The sequence below is a fragment of the Leiobunum rupestre genome, chromosome 4 (genome assembly GCF_980474605.1).
Source record: "Leiobunum rupestre chromosome 4, qqLeiRupe1.1.hap1, whole genome shotgun sequence".
Classification (NCBI taxonomy): domain Eukaryota; kingdom Metazoa; phylum Arthropoda; class Arachnida; order Opiliones; family Sclerosomatidae; genus Leiobunum; species Leiobunum rupestre.
Window position 1 is genome coordinate 67,821,213 of NC_143387.1, and position 18,963 is coordinate 67,840,175.

At 35.6% G+C, this 18,963-nt stretch overlaps 1 protein-coding gene across 4 annotated transcripts in view; it reads right to left on the reverse strand.

Moving 5' to 3' along the window:
- Positions 1-18,963, reverse strand: part of sli (slit guidance ligand) — a 214,907-nt gene that overhangs the window by 19,070 nt on the left and 176,874 nt on the right. For all 4 annotated transcript variants that reach the window (XM_090173981.1, XM_090173980.1, XM_090173982.1 and 1 more), the window contains exons 16-28: positions 17,459-17,609; positions 16,380-16,454; positions 15,991-16,062; positions 15,277-15,348; positions 13,744-13,815; positions 13,541-13,612; positions 12,836-12,999; positions 3,771-3,903; positions 3,640-3,708; positions 2,569-2,640; positions 1,255-1,326; positions 1,094-1,165; positions 790-953 (exon numbers count right to left, since the gene is read on the reverse strand). In XM_090173981.1, coding sequence (XP_090030107.1) covers positions 790-953; positions 1,094-1,165; positions 1,255-1,326; positions 2,569-2,640; positions 3,640-3,708; positions 3,771-3,903; positions 12,836-12,999; positions 13,541-13,612; positions 13,744-13,815; positions 15,277-15,348; positions 15,991-16,062; positions 16,380-16,454; positions 17,459-17,609 — 1,260 coding nt within the window. The remainder of the gene's footprint in view (positions 1-789; positions 954-1,093; positions 1,166-1,254; positions 1,327-2,568; positions 2,641-3,639; positions 3,709-3,770; positions 3,904-12,835; positions 13,000-13,540; positions 13,613-13,743; positions 13,816-15,276; positions 15,349-15,990; positions 16,063-16,379; positions 16,455-17,458; positions 17,610-18,963) is intronic.

Here is an 18,963-nt window from a genome sequence, read left to right on the forward strand (position 1 = left end):
ACTATATAAATCATAATATTGCTAAGGACTGACAAATATAAATGTATAAAAAAACGCTTAAAATAGTGTTAGAAGTTATTTTTAAGTCAACGAATAAATATTTATTCCCTTCTTTAAACTGGCGCCATCTAGTATAAATAAGGGAACAAAAATTAAAGCTATAAGCCTTGAACTGGCGCCATCTACTATAAATAAACGAACTAAAACTGAACCTATAAGCTCTAAATGTTTGTTTTAAACAACGCTTAAAATAGAGTTAGAAGTAGTAATTTTTAAGTCAGTGATTAAATACGGATTCTCTTCTTCAAACTGGTGCCATCTAGTAAAAATAAAAGAACTGAAACTGAACCTCGAAGCTCTAAATGTTGGTTTTAAACAACGCTTAAAATAGTGTTAGAAGTTGAAATTTTTAAGTCAGTGATTAAATACGGATTCTCTTCTTTAAACTGGTATAAATATCATCGAGCATCTAAGCTCTTTTTTCCCCGAACCAATTTATGATTCGGTGTATTGGTGTTCTCCATTCGCGACTCGATTCGCGACTCGATTCGCGACTGGCGTTGGGAGAAAAACAACGCTGTGATGTCGTTTCGCGTGAATAGCCTTTTAGTTATTCCAATTAGGCTCTTTGGGAGAAACAAGTTTGAGCTCATTACGAGCGAGGAAGGGAAGAGTGACGGGATTATAACGGAATAGGCCAATTAAGAAGGACTATCTCCGGCGGATAAAAACTGATATTAGGTACGGCGCCACGGCGTCGACGCGATTGGAAAAAAAGAGTGTACTCACCGGTGCAGACGAAATGGTTGGTGGGAGCCGTCAAAATCAATTTGTCTTTCATGGATCTGGGCTCGGCGCATCGGGCGATCCCGGGTTCGATGTAATCCTTCTTAATCCAGTCGGATAACCATCGCATGCTGCAGTCGCAGTAGAGAGGATTGGCGCCCAGAGCTCTGCACCCCCGAAGAAGACACCCCCGAAAAGTAAAAAGAGGAAACCAATTAATTAGGAAGACACACGGAATAGGCTTGGTTGGGCGGAGGGGCTTGGTTGGGCGGAGGCGCTTGTTTCGGAGAAAGGAGGGAAAACTTACATGTGTGTGATTTTGGTTAAATCCCGGAAGGCTCCTTCGGGAATCAGAGAGACGTCGTTTCCGTGGAGAGAACTTCGGAGAGAGACATAATTCCGTTTAATTACTCGGACATTCATTAAGAGGACCTTAACTGCTAATTAGTGACCGAAAATGGCACCTACAGAATTCGAAGAGCCTTCAGACCCGTGAAACTGTCTACTTGAATGCACTGTAGTTTGTTGTAACTTAATATCCTAGTAAAATTAAAAGGATTATTTTAGTATTTTTTTTTTCATAATTTAGGTTTGACAAAGGTCGTGGAAAACAGGGAATTTGAAAGTAGGGATAAAATGTCAGGGAATATTAAGGATTTGTAAAACGTCAAGAAAAGGACAGGGATTATAATTTTTTCTTTTATTAATTAATTTTATTAATGTTATAAAAATAAGGTTTGTAAACTTTGCAATTAAACGTTTTTAGTTAAAAAGTTACCTGAAAAATTGTCTAATTTGGACTTTCAAAGAATATAAATAAAAATCTCTAAAGTAGTCAACGAAAAGGGGGAAAAGTCTGGAAATACAGGGTGTTTCAAAAGGTTATGCAAAAATTGTAAGGAGTTGTAGGGGGTGAGTTGAGAAGTATGCCTTTTTTTCCCATTTTCCTACGATGAGTTAAAAGAGCGCAAGAGAGCTTCAAAGTGTGGCCTACTGGCCCCTGGAAGTAGGCTGCACAAACGCAAAATCAAGCAGCAAGGACTTTAAATACTGTTTAAGTTTACTTTTGTACGCTCGATTTGTTTACAAAGTCCTTTTTCACCTATCACAGAACCCAAACCTTAATGTTCGCATTTCCCTGCTGTTGGTTTTGCGCTTGTGGCAGCCTACTTCCAGGGGCTAGTAGGCCACACTTTGAAGCTCTCTGGCGCTCTTTTAACTCATCGTAGGGAAATGGGGGGGGGAAGGCATACTTCTCAACTCACCCCCTAAAACCCCTTCAAAATTTTGCATCACCTTCTGAAACACCTTGTTTATTGGGGCAATCTTGTATTTGTTCTTGTAGATGGGTAAAGTTTATAATTTTTATTCTAAATTTAACTGAGAAGAGTGAGGTGACTTATGAAATCGTACCCACGTTATATAAGCAACGTTTGTTTTTAGAAATAAATTTCGCGTTACTAGAAAAAAGTATGAAATTTTTAATATTTTTTAACTTAAAACAGTGCTTAACGAATTTAAAAGGTATTAAAAATAAAAACTAACGCTTATTTGGGAAAAAAATGATGAATTATACAATTGGCAAATAAAATTGATTGACTTAAAGCACTATAGTTTCGTAAGACAGATTTGCTAATCTTTCTACTAATTCGTCGATAGTGATGAAAGATGGAGGTAAGAAACAAATGTAAAGACGAGTCTACGGGGTCATACTCGTGGTTGCTATGTTACTTATGGGGTTACCGATCTACGGAGGAATTTAGTGAACGATTTGTAACTTACAGCGTTGAGAGTTTGGTGAGATTGGAGAAGATGTCGTTGGGAATAATGGCTATCTGATTATTGCTGATGTCCCTGCATTCCCGGAAAACAAACGCCATCGACAAAGAAACAAATTGTTAAAAAAACACTTACAATACCTCAGATTTGTCTATAAGTATAACAAGAGGAGTGTCCATCTATGCATTAAGATGAAACACGTACCTAGGCTAATCTGCTTTACTCGAAATCAATGTTACCTGAGACCAGTAGAGTGGTCGGCATTTAATATTAATAAACACACGAGTAACTTCATTTTTTCCTTCTTCCGTTCTTTGAAGGCGCAATTTTCAAATAAGTCCACACACAGATAAAATATTATCTCGCAACTTACGGACTTTGCACTTAATAATTTTAATTTACGATGATAAATTAGCCGTTTTCTGTCCAATTGTTAGTTTAGTTGTAATATCTTTTTAATGTAGAATCGGATGTTATTAGGAATTGCGGTGATTTTCACGGTGTTACTTTAAATTCAATTGTTAAGTGGGAAAATATTTTTATGAAAATACTATTTTTTTAACAAGCCCTTTCAAGTTCTTACCTCATATTAGTAACAGACATTAAATTTTACCTAACTCAAATCTAATAATATTTATCGCAGATCACTTTATTTATCGGACTATATTTAGCTAAAAAATCCCAACCTTTGATAGTGCTCAAGGTAACAGTGACTTCGAGTATAGGCTAATTTTTGCTTCATCTAGTAAAGTCAATGTAAAGATTTTACGAAAATGGTGAATTAAATTAAAATTCGCCTTGATCCAAAATGTGGTATATTTGATTCAATTAAAATGTATGAGAGTCAACTTTATTCTGATTTGATAAACATTATTTGATCCAATCAGAATAGGATGCTAACTGTATGGGTCTGTATTTCATTTAGAACATATTTTTCTGATGTTTGGAAAAACGCATTTTTTTAAAATTAGCGGGAGCCTGTGAAGACAAATATTTGAAGCGAATAGCAGGATACTTCACTGTTAAGCTATATGTTATACACTTTTGGTATGATTAAAATTGCGTAAGCCTTACAGTCTCTGTAGCTCCGATAACTGGTTGAGTTCGATGGGAATCCCCGATATATCGTTGACGTCCAGATACCTAAGCAAGAGATCCAGCAATTATATTAATTATAAACTATAAATGATGAATGATAATTTTACAATTCAGTGGTGGCGACGTCGATGCCCTTGGGCACAGCGCTCAACCTCTGCCGACTGCAATGCACCACAGTACCCGTGCAAGTGCAACCCAACGGGCAACTGGAATCGGAACCGCAATCACTCATTTCCATCACTGCAAGTACATTTTCAAACAAACCATTGTAAAAAGTGAAATAACAGTATGTTATTGATTGTCTAAACATTTCATTTATTTAATTCTTATATTTTGAAAAATACTCTCTTGGCGTATGTTACCTTAGCTAAAAAAACAAGATGTCACGGACATTTAAGTAAACACAATCCCTGATATATTAAAGATATTTTTAATATAAAAGATTAATATTAAAATTTGAACCAATTTTTAATCATCTTTTACAATATCTTAATACACGTACTAAAATAACCCAAGTTGAGTTTTGTCGACAATGAGCGTTTTCTCCATTAAACAATATTATTTTAAACAATTTCACAATCACCCTGTCTTTTAACATAACTAACCCATTAATCATTATCAACCAGTGTAATTTTAATTCAAAGAAAACCCATGACCACGATTAATTAATAACTCTGTCCATTAATTAAGAACAATATTTTAATCACCCTATACAATAAATTAATCAGCGCACTATAACAGCTTAAGTGTCTATTTCACCAAAATATCAACCACCCTGTACACCAACTAAATAACCCTGTCCTTTAACATAAACATATCGAAGAGTAAATTTACCACAAAAAATATATACCACGCTTTATTAATAACCCTGATAATTAGGAACAATATTTCAATAACCCTGTACATTAACTTGATAAGTAGTAAGTACTCTATAACAACCTAAATGGATTTTTTTTTCAAATGAAGCACTTTCTCGACAACCTAGTGAAAAACCAATTTTATCATTGGTATAACCAAAAACACCTTGTATAAGAACATTGGCTCCATTAAAAATAAACTCCAAAAGTACCCAGTAAAGCGCAGTCCAAATTATCATAACATAGCATAGCCAACACCTTATCTAACAATAGTCAAGATATCATAACTGAATATAGCCAGCACCCCCAACCACAACAAAAATAATCAACACCCTGTAGAAGACCATGGGCACAGTTCGTAGAGGTTTCCAAGGTCAAAGATCAAATATTTGGAGACAGATGGCGCTTGTATTCTGAATCTGGAATTTTTACGAAATTGAAATATCCCAATAGTGCGTACGAGGGTTGTGGGGTCCCGCGAACTGGCCCGAAATCTCACTTAAAATTCAAATTTCTTAAAAGAAAACGTTCGGAAATGATCAGCACTAACTAAAAATATAATTTTCAACCAAGTCGGTCTTTATTTAAAAAAATATGTAAATTAATAGTTGAAAATCATCAAAGATCACAAAAATGGGCAAATGACCAACTACTTAGGCTTCGATTTCAAAATTATTTATATTGGAAGAGAGAGTTTGATATTTTCTGTCGATTGATGTGGACCACAAACGGTTGAGGAGTTTTGCTTCGAACAACGGCGGCGGCGACTACGTACCAGTTGAAAATAGTACATACAAATCCCTTAGGGTTTGCGTGTAAATTGAAATAGACTGAACATAACTAGTATTTTTCGAATTTATAAAAACCAAAAAAAAATAGTCACAGATGCCAGTCCTACTGAAGTATCGCTATATAATCTTTGTGAAGGTCTTTACCTTTGTAGAAGAGTCTATTGTTATTCCAAACAAAGTAAGGTGATAAACCGAAATAAGCGTCCGATAACTTAACGGAAGAGGGAAGTTAGGCCAACCGAAACCTCGTTTCTTGAGGAGATAAGAAAATAAATCGGGGGACACGCGCGAGACTAAAGATTAAGAGGGTGGGGTCCGTGGGCATAGCGATTTGGGTGGGCCCCACTTACATCTCTAATGAGATACTCTTCACGGTATCTCGACTGGACAATTGCCATCTCCGACATCCCCGTAAAAACCATTAATATCCTGCAATCGCGTCAAGCTGCCTACTCGCTACATCGAACAAGGCCTAGCCAGTCTTTTGGATAGCATAGAAAGCGCACGACTTATACGCGTTTCAGACAAGGCTTATATAACGAAGTTTTTAATGAACCAAGGTTTATTTTTCATTTATACGTATTTAAGTACAGAAAGTTAACTGTTTAAACGGAGTCTAAAACCCGGTTTTATAGGCTTCGTCTGAAAGGGTATTAGGAGATTTAGATATTGTTAAATAATGCACTTCGAATTAGCGCATAAAGCTGATAAACGTCTGAATATTATATATTTAAAATACGGCTGTTAATTTGAAAATACAAGTAAACGCCAGTTTTGAAAATTTCTAGTTCAACATAAGTAAAATAAGATTTGAAATTTGCATTTATTATCGTATAAACCATACTAAAGAGCCGTTTTAGGATATGGATATCAAAAGGGTTGGCAAAAACATGTGGGAAAAACTGGTAAAATACGGAAAAAATTGACAAAACCAGAAAAAAGTCGAAAAAACTCTTTTCATGCTAAATTAATCATTGATATATCTATTAAGTGACTAATTTGGTATCGTTCACTCTTAGCGATACTTGTTTTTTTCAAATAACCTTGGCCGACTCCCTTAGTGTGATCAGTGGCGGCGCCAGGAATTTTCGCGAGGGTAGGCAAACCAAATAAATGGGCCCCCGACCCGGGACCCCACTTTTCTCAACGAAATGCTTCAATAAAATAAAGTAGTGATGTATATGACGAACAAAAAGTTCTAACAACAGTAAAACGAGTCCAAATATAACAGAACTGGTTTTATTTACTAGGAGATACCTCAAAAATTTCTAAATACATTATCGACAATTGTTTCATTGTTATTTATAAATAATTTTATCTCGTGGGACAATTTTGAGACCCTTTCTAGATCAATTTGGGGCCCCTTATAGGGTGATTTTGGGGCCCCTCAAAATTTTAAGGTAGGCAGTGGCCTACCTGGCCTACCCCCTAGCGCCGCCACTGAGTGTGATTGGTTTACGGGGGCTAAAAACCAGGCTTTTTACCGATCCTCTAAAATCTACTATCCGTGGATTGACAAAACAATTTATTTTCTACTTAATAGGTTTTGCCTTAATTTACTATAAGTAATAACTACCTTTATTTTATATAATTAATAACTACTTTATTTTATATAATTAATAACTTCTTTATTTTATATAATTAATAACTTCTTTATTTTATATAATTAATAACTTCTTTATTTTATATAATTAATAACTACTTTATTTTATATAATTAATAACTTCTTTATTTTATATAATTAATAACTACCTTTATTTTATATAATTAATAACTACTTTGTATTACATACAATTATTAAATACCATAAATACCTATAATTAATAAATGCGTAATACCTATAATTAATAAATGCGTAATACCTATAATTAATAAATGCGTAATACCTATAATTAATAAATGCGTAATACCTATAATTAATAAATGCGTAATACCTATAGTTAATAATTACCTATAATTAATAAATGCGTAATACCTATAGTTAATAATTACCTATAATTAATAAATGCGTAATACCTATAGTTAATAATTACCTATAATTAATAAATGCGAAATACCTATAGTTAATAATTACCTATAATTAATAAATGCGTAATACCTATAGTTAATAATTACCTATAATTAATAAATGCGTAATACCTATAGTTAATAATTACCTATAAATGATAAATGCGTAATACCTATAGTTAATAATTACCTATAATTAATAAATGCGTAATACCTATAGTTAATAATTACCTATAATTAATAAATACGTAATACCTATAGTTAATAATTACCTATAATTAATAAATACGTAATACCTATAATTAATAATTACCTATAATTAATAAATACGTAATACCTATAGTTAATAATTACCTATAATTAATAAATACGTAATACCTATAGTTAATAACTACCTAGAATTAATAAATACCACAATTACCTATAATTAATAAATACTTTATTTACCTAAAATTAATAAATTCCATAATTAGGTACGTATAGTTAATAATTGCCTGTAATTAATGAATATAATAATTACCTTCAATTAATAATTATCTTAATTAAATATAATTAAGATACCATATGATTAATAGCCCCCTTTTTTATCATGTACGACTGACATTTCAGTAAGCAATCAGTTAACCAATAAAGATAAAACCTCAAACAACTAAAATTTCCACTTTTGGCGCTTAAATGGCTTAGCCGCGAGGCAATCGAATCATACAGGTATACGGAGAAAGTGACGTCCACCCAAAATCATTTTAAAGCCGATTAAATCAGTCAAATTGGATTAACTACAGCCTAAACCTAATTAGAAATGACCGCCAATTAGAAGCGTTATCAATTACGTCGCTTTGGGGTGGTGGGGATCGTGGGGAAAGCTGACGTTTGAAGTTTTTCGCTGCCTCCACGCTTTCACGCAGGCTACAAACTTGGTGGTAACAAGTTTCCCCATTTTTTTCTGTGTACGTTATTAAATGCATTAATGGCTCAGTGATGGGCCTACTCCGCTCATTGTAGAGCATATCGGAGCGTTTTGAGACAGAATGAGCGCTAACTTTCAAATAACTAACTAAATATTTAACTATTATCGAAAAAACAAATTTGAGCTTGGTTAAATGGGCAAGTGACAGGAGTGCCTTTTTCGAACTCGTAGGTGAGCGCACCTTAGGGATGAGCGACTCAATGAGTAATAGTACTCTTATAGTCTTGATAACTGAGAAGAACTAATGATACTTACAAGGAGACTACTACCCGAGGTGGTTATCACTGATTTTGTTGAAACTTGGGGGTTAGCTAGACCTTATGGTAGTATGAAAATTGCCAAAGGGAAAAGTTGCAATGGGCTTTAGTTTTGCCATGGCAACCGAAAATGTTTTTGATCTCTCAAAACAAACTCTCCATTTAAAAAAGCATGGGATTTTCTCGGTTTCACAGGGTACTTACTAACTTAAAAAAAATTTAAAAAAATTAAATTTTCAAAACTTACCCAAAAAAGATGATTTTGACCTACTTTAGGTAAATTCGATCAAGGATTTTGGGTAAAATTTATCAATTTTGGTTAAATTTTAATAAAATTTGGGTAACTGAGAAAATCTCATGCTTTTTTAAATGGAGAGATCAAAAACATTTTCGGTTGCCATGGGAAAACTAAAGCTCATTCCAACCTTTCGCTTCGGCAATTTTCATACAACCATTAGGTCTACCGAACTCCCGAGTTTCAAGAAAATCGGTGATAACCACCTCGGGTAGTCTCCTTGTTAGTATAAAATTTTCGGAATTTAAAGTTATTTTGGTAGTTTTACACTATATTTCGCTGGTTTAATATATAATATGATGAAACTAGTTAAGCTAAGCTAGGAAATGTAAATTGCTTTTTATGTTGGTTGAGCTGTTTGATGAGACGAGATAAATCTATTTTTTTTTAATTGAGTCGAGCATGAGTTCGATATTCGCGTCCGAAACGAATCTAGGTCACTAGGTGGCGTAACGGCCTATAGGTTCTCCGAGGTAGCGCCTTAGATATAGCGTCTGCTACGGACAAATTGAAAAGTCATAGGAACGTTTTTTCTTAAATAAACTTATGAAAATATAAGCAAACGATGCATAAATTATATTCAAATGCATTTATCATTATTTATAAAGTCATATTGACGATCTGCTTTAGCCTCTACCTATCTAGGTTTCAATGGTGAACCAAAGGGGGCGTAGCGATAGATTTCGGTCTCGAATTTAGCGAATGAGAAGAGGTATTTACCTTGAAAATAGAAAAAAATAAACGAGTTACAATAAACGCGTTTGATATGAGTTCCTACGAGAGAACGACATTATTTGAACGTGAGAGACCAATTAGTCAGGTTAACACGAGCGGTTTGTGAGCTGAGACTAGATTTTCCAAAAATGCCCATCATCGTAATGGCCTCGTAAGAACTTGGAGGATGGATATTATCCAGGAACGAAAATCAGAGGCTGCGAATGAGCCGGGACCAGCGACGTCTCTCTCGCGGCGCCAAGGTCCGTTTTTAATTAAAGACAGAAGAAGGACGAGCGGTCTCTCTGGCGTCTCCGTTTCTTCATAACCTAATTAGGCTTAACCCAATTAACAAATCACGACCGAGGAGCGTTAATTACTCAGGATATATCCCTCGATTGCTACTCTGGCGAGAAAAACTAAAACACGCTAAATATCTTTGTCTGATGGTAAGAGAACTGTTGAATACAGGGTGTTATTAGCGCCATGAGGTGATATTTAGAGCCCGGGTCAATATATGTCATCGTGGGCTGGTTAAGGGCAAGGTGATGGGCCCCTTTCACATCGGGCCCCTAAAAATCATGCTTGTGGGCGCTTTTACACCGGTCCTTGAGGTTTTCCTCTGCCTCTGCAAGGCCCTGATTAGCTATGCCGGTTTTACTCGTTTTATGTGAGACCCTACCATAACTCTATATTTAGTGGGGTGGCAAGAGGAGCCCCCGAGCTCTTCGGTTTTCCCTTCTATAAAAACTTGTAGAGGATAACGGTAATAGTGAGTGTGGCATGAAGGGCTTGCCAAAACCTTCCTACGCAACCTAACTCGGTCACCTGTTTAAAGGAATTATAAGTCGCTAGATGACTTGGGCCTAAGGTGGTGCCAAGGGTATTAGCCTAGCTGATTATTATCATAAATAACTAGAAATAATTATTGATAGCTATACGTGGTACGTAATACCCAAAAATATACCAGGTGAATATAGTGACACAAACACGCCTTAGCGCTCACAATGAGGACGAAGAAAAAAAAAAACGTTTTAGCCCTATCAACTTTGTCCAACGTCGACCAGTAAATATTTAACACCCTGCATATAGGGAAACTTGATTATAAACGTATGGCAATACCAGGATAAAAAGTGGCATAACGTTTGTTAGACTTGAAGCGGCTAACGTACAGCGATTCTCACCAGGTGGCAATCTTACTTTTTTAACATTTAACGCTCTTGGTAATTATTTCACTTAAAGGGTCAAAAATCGTTTAAAATTTTGAGGGTGGGGCTACAGAATTACGTGTTTGGAATGGTAGGCCTGAGTCACGTGATGGAATGTTGGAGCTAACTGAAATTCAACCCGAATTTTTCAAAGGATTCTGTGTTACCATTAATCAATGCATAATACAAACTAGATTTAGCCCGTTGTGCCTAGAAACAAAATAATCACTATGCCTTCGGATTTATAATATTAATAAATGAAGTAGTTCTAATATTCGTGATTGATTTCACTATGAGTAGCAAAAACGCCCGGAAAAAATGCTAATTCGTTTTGAAATAGAAAAATTTCTACAAAATTTTACCAAATGCCAAATTAATGAGTAATCAAAATGGCTTTATCGAGATATATTTTTCTTAATGTTGTATAAAAATACTTAATAAAATTTAAACCAAATGATGGTAAAAACCCCTTTTACGCTTTCTCGTACAATATCAAAAAGACCTCGTAAAGTATCGCCCCCTGTTGCAGCAGAAACGCGAAATATTTTAATTTCATCACCTGATAATTTATCAGTTTAAATTAAATTTCAATTCTTTAAAAAAAAGCTTAATCAACTACAATCTATGTTAATGAACATATTAATGCTATGCAAATTTTATTATTTTCAACTTTATATTTTTGTTCAATTAGAAAGATATTTATTATAAGTTACGGAATAAAAATTTCCGCTAAGCCTCGGCTTTAGGAAGCCCAACGTTATAATTAAATACCCAACAGTATAACTAAGTACAAATAAAATATTATTCAGGACAGCTATCCCGTACCATACTCCGTAATAACGTTGATGTGTCCTCATCTTAACCCGCCCCCTGGGGGTGGAAAAGGGGATGAACCGGAATTGGGTACACTATCTGGATTGTTTTCCAAATGGTATCCGTCGGTTTAAAAATTCCTTAAAACATCTGTGACGTAAGTTGTACCAAAAATGACGCAATTTTACTTTTGCACCATTTCCTCTACAGGTGGCGCTAGTAGTCGAGGGAAGATGCTTTTTGAAGTGAATAGCATGCTGTCCTGAACAATCTTTTATTTGGCTATGGTATGACTTACAAGGAGACGAGTCAGACGCTTAAACTCGGTGAATTAGTAGACCTTAACGTAACTTCAAAATTCCCAAAGGGGAAAGTTACGCTGGACTTTCGTTTTGCCATGGCAACCGAAAAGGTTTTTGACAACACCAAATCCAAAATTCTCTATGTGATTTAACATGGGAAAATCACATATTACAATGGTCCCCCCTATGAAAAACAAAGAAATTTTAAAATAAATGTGTAAATTGGGAAAATTTTGGTATTTTTGGGTAAGAGAGACTATTTATGGGTGAATTGGTACGTCGTTGGGGACCCTTGAAATATGTGATTTTCCCATGTTAAATCACATAGAGAAATTTGGATTTGGTGTTGTCAAAAATATTTTCGGTTGCCATGGCAAAAAGAAAGCCCAGTGTAATTTTCCCTTTGGGAATTTTGAAGCGACGTTAAGGTCTACTAATTCACCGAGTTTAGGCAAAATCGGTGGGTTACACCTCGGGCCGTCTCCTTGTTAGACCGTAGGCATTGAAAGTGACGTAGTAGTAGGTTTAGCTACGCCACTGGGCATTGAAAATCTTAACTAATGGAATACATTAGGACGAACTCGCTTCCAATTACGCTAGAACCGCCACCAGCTATAAAAAATTGTTACATCCCGAATTAAATGATTTTTCACAAAAACTGTTAGACCAAATCGCGAACTACTTTAATAAAACGAAATAGCACGCCAGCAACTTAAAATTCTTCTAGCGTGAACTATCCGAGGGAGGCCCCAGATTTCCGAAATGAAAACAAAATGGAACGTTTCGCGAATATATATATCGAATTTCATCCATCCACTTTCCCTTTTAAATTATCCAAACACCCACATCGTATCGGATAACGAGAGTTATTTGCTACAAAGTTCTCCATTTAAGGTAACCCAAGAGTTACATCAGCAATAATAACTGGGCGTTGAAAAATAAAATACAAAGTCGAACTTACTATCGCAAGTAAAATCTTTGGCTTCAATGTCCTGGATGGGAATGTCTTTGAGGGATTCGGGAGCTTGACATCGAGGGTTCCCCGACACGATGTTCTTCTTCTTCAACCAATCGGACAGCCATCGCAAGTGACAATTACAATTCAAAGGGTTTGCCAAGAGATTCCTGGGTACGCAAAAAATCGAGAAAAACACGCCAATAGTTTAGTGGAATGGTCCACATATTTTCCTATAGCTAACGCGGGAGAGGTCAGCGCCTATCTCTTTCGTATAACCAATTGAAACACGTTAGTCACAAGCGTTATCTGCTCATGGTGTGGGAAAGGAGTACATGGAGAGGCAAATATCACAGTGTCTCGTCGTGCCACCTAACGATCGTTAATGGAACTAATTTGATTTTTAGCACGTAGACTGAATATAAGTTCTACCGTATGATGTGCCATGTATTAAATATATTTTAAAATATTATAATTTATTTTTATTATATTAGGATATTATTACAAATAACTAAAAAGACAAAATAATTCTATCACTATCATAAAATAATTTAATTTATATAATTTATTTTATGTAATTTGGCGTATCAGCGCAGATGGCGCCAAACAGCATAGGGTTATTTTTTGTTAAAACTGACAAAACAAATTGCGCAAAACCAAGAGTGCGCTGACCTCTCCATAAAAAGATCGTGGTCTGTGAAAGAAACTTACAATGTAGACAGTGATCTCATCCTATCGAACGCATCAGGCATGATACACCTGATTTTATTGTCGTAGAGGGACCTGTCCAATTAGAATTTATCAAAATATTTAAATATTTAACGTCGTCATATTATTTCGGTAAACATTAAAGATACCGAGCATTTAGTTGAAATTAAGTTAAAAAGAGTTGAAAAAAGATGACGCTGACTTACAACAATCTAACCGAGTCCAAATCGGCAAACGTATCGTTATTGACACAAGTCAGTTGGTTGGTTCGAAGCATCCTAGAAATTAGAAATGTTAACAAAATGTAAAGAGAGCCTTTTATAAATTCCTTTTCAAGTGTTTTCCTCTCGTTTGAGTTTGGAGGAACGAAAGTTTGGCAAAATAAAAAACACTTATCTAGCAAACCTGCAAAACGTAGTTGCTTGATTAAATATAGAGATATTATCGGTTATTTTTTTAAACCAATAAACTAACGCTACCTCATTAATTGTGTTTAAATTCTATAATAATACTAAAATTTTCAAATATACTCCCTTAGCTATACAGGGTGTTTCAAAAGGTTATGCAAAATTTTTAAGGAGTTGTAGGGTATGCCTGTTTTTCCCCATTTCCCTACGATGAGTTAAAAGAGCGCCAGAGAGCTTCAAAGTGTGGCCTACCAGCCCCTGGAAGTAGGCCGCAACAAGCGCCAAACCAAGCAGCAGGGACTTTAAATACTGTTTAAGTTTACTTATTTACCCTTGTTACCTTGATTTGTTTAAAAGTTCTTTTTTACCTATCCCATGAACCCAAACCTTAATGTTCACATTTCCCTGGTGCTTGGTTTTGCGCTTGTTGCGGCCTACTTCCAGGGGCTAGTAGGCCACACTTTGAAGCTCTCTGGCGCTCTTTTAACTCATCGTAGGAAAATGGGAGGAAAACAGGCATACTTCTCAACTCACCCCCTACAACTCCTTCAAATTTTTGCATAACCTTTTGAAACAACCGGTATACATTCTTGGTAAAATTGAGTCCCAACCAAGCCATTCTCCCTAATTATAAATATTAAATTCGTTTGATGGTAGAAAAACAATTTAGGATTATACGAAATATTTTAGGAAAAATAAATTTGTAGCGTGAACAGAGAATAAGCAGATGATATTTATAAACAATATATTTTCTTTGAAAGATAGGTGACGCCACCGACTAATGATAACTGTTTCGGTTCGTACAAGATTTCAAGAAAGTGTTTCTCGAAACCCCAGCCGCAGCAGATAAAAATTGTGGCTCTAGAAGTACTATATTCCCAACTCAATGGTTATATTAGTCCTTTAAAGGGTTCTTTCCTGTTAGCGAGCAGTTTATAGAAAGGCCTATTAAAAAATAAGTAGGTATGCGGCGGGTACAAAATGTAAACAGATCGTTTAGTCAATAAATAGAGTTCCCCCGCGAAAGAAAATTCAATCAAGCTGGCGCTAGTCGCAGTTCAACAGCGCCTTTGGCGTTAATTTGCATTTTAATTGGTTTTCGACACCAATTTCCTACTTCAAAGAGGGTGCCGCTATGTCGGTTTCAGTTGCCGCCGCGTTGCGAATTTCAAACAGGGCGAGTGCCCACCCTTTACGAGGAGTTAACTTCCCCAATATCCCACAGCTCACCCCATCTAAAACTAACTTTCGCGACTGGTCTCTAAGCCCGTTTTAATTCGCTTCCGGGTATACCCACAGCGTTACTTTACAAAGATTTAAAAGGTAACTTACAAAGTCTTGACGTTCGTTAGTCCGGCGAACATCTTTGGCCGAAGTTTGGCGATTTTATTGTCCGTTAGTAATCTGTATGAATGGACAAATACCAGTAAAATATAAAACATTTTAGAGATTGCAGTGGAAACCATTAGCTGCACTCGGGCTATTCTGGTGCATCAAAAAGTGTAGTACACATTTTTTGGTGAATTTCTGGTCTGGTACACTCTTTTAAAATTAATATTTAATTCGTTTTGGCCTAATTTCTGTTAAATGGTTTTATACAACTATAGTTAATTTTATTAAATGAATGCTTCAGAAGTTAAACCAAATCGGCTTAAAATTACCAAAGTTATTGCATATAAGATCTACCTTTTTCCAAAATGGCGTTGGATTTCTAATGAGTTTAACCAACAAACACAAAACATTTCAACCTAATAAGCCAAAATAAACGATTAGTATCGCTTTAGAGATATAATTATTATCCAGCTGGGTGTAAGCAACTAAACAACTTTTAATTTCTAACTAACAGACAGTGTTTTGCATTAGTAGAAGGATAACTAAAATAGTAAAGTTTATGGTTCATTAAATTTAACAAAAATGCAAAACACTTTTTTGGCACCTATAGTTTTACGTTGAATATTTGCTTAAATTGTAGTAGAGGTAATAGTTTCCAATAATATAATTAACATGTGGTCGTAGTTTCGGAAGAATATGAAAATGATATCTTACAAATCGTTCAAACCTGAAGCTCCGTTGAAGGCACCGTCCTCAATTTCGGTAATTTCATTATTTCTCAAATCTCTTGTTTTCAAAAGAAATTCGAAATTTTTATAAAATATAGTGAGATAAATAAAACATGACCAAGAATAGATTTACGCAGGGACTGCAGCTAATAGATAAGGCTTATAGCTGTTTATATAATTTTTCAATATAAGTAGTTAAAAATTTAGAAAATTTTATATTTGTGAAAGTTATAAATCGATACTTTCGATTTCACTCAATAGATGGCGTCATCTGAGTCTTACAAAAAGAAAAAAAGCAAATGGTAGAATTATATGGAAATTAAGTTATCCCTAGCGTAAATCGGTCCTTGAAACTACGAAGAAATAAACACTTACAATCGATTTAAGTTGGGAAGTTTTTTGAAAAGCCCGGAACTTCGAACTCTGGTGATTTGATTATCATTTAGCCGTCTGCCCAACAAAGAAGCCCCCAAAAAAATAGGAAATCGAAAATTAATATTCCGTATACATCGGACGAGTTTTTCTAGCCCTCTTTCCGCCCCACGGGACCTTTTTAATCGGAATAAAACGTAGAAAGATCGAAAACACCAAAACGGGGAAAAGTTATTCCAGCTCTTTGTTTTCGAGCCTGCACTACAAGCGCGCGCTGATGGGCACGATCTCTCTCATTTTAGAGCGGCTCGGAGTCAGAATGAGCGGTTACTTTCAAAATATTGAGAGCAGAGAGAGTGAGTGTGGAGCGGCCTCTTTATTTAGAAATGAATGAGCGTGACGATCGAGAACAAAAATTTTACCTCATTAAATGATCGTGAGAGAAGAGTTTTTCTTTCAGCCTAAACGTGAGCGGACTTTAGAAATGAGCGCTTGACTTAGTCATAGATTGCGCGAGAGAAGAGAGGAGCGATAATTTTTACTCTTAAACTCTCGACAAACTGAGTGAGGCGAGTTTTAATTGTCTAAAAATCGTGCTATAAAATCTGCACTTTAACGTTGATGTTAATGTTATTTTTGTAGTTCTAGAATTTATTTTGATAATAGGATATAATAATTTGAGGTTTTCATTGATTTTTAAAGAACTGATTAATTTCTTTTATTAAGTGGGCCGTTTGATGAGACCAGCGGAATCTATTATTATATTAAGTTGAGCGCGAGAGCTGAGTGCCTATGAGAGATACATTATCTCAACCGCTCCTGAGAAGAGCGTGAGCCAAATATGTGAAAAGAACACGAGCCGCTCGCGTGTTGAGATTGTATTTTCCAAAAATGCCCATCCCAGCAAGCGCGCGGAGATAAGAGTAGTGGATTAAATAAAAACGTTGGTAGGCTTTCGTCGATAGCTCTCTGGGCACGGGGGAAAGCGACTTTACGGGGGACTGGTAGGCGAATAAAAGGCTTAAGAGACACGGCAGGACATTACGGCGAGACGTGTCGCTCGGGTCTAATGTGAAACTTACAGTTCAGAGGCGAAGCGAGGGACGTCTTCGGGAATTTCACGTAGACGCCGTTTGGAACAGTCGACAATGGTGCCTTCGCAGACGCAGTTCTCCGGACAGTCCCGATCCACCAGACAGTCGCCGGCGTACTTGGTGCGGTACTCTTCGGAACCTATATACCGGGATAACATCGACTTAGCAACGACCAAAAAATAGTTCCTACTTATCAGGGTAAATCCAAGTTAACCTTAAGAAACCAATTAACATCCACATTTTAACAGAGTTGTAAATATATTGTACCAGTCGTTAATGAACCGAAGCAGGCAGCCGGTACAAATTGGCGGGCCCATATTTGAATCAGCGACGTATACTCTCCTTCCCGAGACCAATGGCTGATAAACCACCGACCGGGCCATAGGCTTGAGTTTTATTAGGGCCCTTAAGAGGGGCACTAGTCTCTTCTCGAGCCCCCTTAACTTTTAATAAGTTCCGGGCCCTTCTATTACTCAATTAATTTGTTAATTCACTCGACGTAAAAGGGGGAACCAGTACAAATTATCGGGCCCGTAATGACTGGGCGAGGTGTTTTGGACTAACGCGTTACCTTAATCCCTTTTGGACTTATCCCAATAATGTATGGTTATGACCAGTAATAACGGCTGCACGCTGTTAAAAATAAAGGTTTATAAAACGACTAAAATTGGACTTTTAATTTATTTCTAACTATTTGAGTATTAAAAAAGGTCTTATAAGGTCTAATAATTTATTTTTGACCTATTTTACTCTTTCATATATAATACAATACCTTTTGGGGTACTGAAACCATTTCCAGTCATTGTGGTAAAGGTATAAAAAGTTATGTTCTTAGATTTAGGCCTTTTGGATACACATTTGATTCCCTTAAAGGAAGTAAAAAATTAAGTGGACCAATTTCGAGACTAGAATTTGAATACTACACTATTTCCTTTTTGAATATGTTCTTCAAAATAACACAATGCGAAGAAATTCCAATAACCTAGAATATTTAATGACAGTTAAGTCTTTAAAAGTTTGATTACAGATTTTAAATATAGAGGATATTGATTAAGGCGTCAAATTATGAGTCTTGGTAAATCTCTGTGACATACCAAAATGTTGAAATGATAAATTCCATTTCGTAAACCCCCTTTGTTACGCGATTTCAGGGATGGTTAATCTGGTTAATAGTTAATATAATAACCGATTGTAATTAAATTAGGGCATTCGAAGGACTGAACATAGCGCTTAAAAGGTCTAACTTCTTACGGTTTATGAAGTTAAAAAAATTGTAAAAAAAAGTATTTAAACGCTCCTCAAAAGAACTGAATTATTGTTTTACGAAGTTTTAATTTCTTACTCTCTCAACCCTACGTAGCAAGTTTATACTCAGATGCGACTTTAGAAGGGGAAATTTTGCAGAAATACCAGATATCATAAGTAACATAACAAGAAAAGTACTAAAATTAACAAAAATTATCACGGAACTATAGTTTCAGAGAACTTTCGCA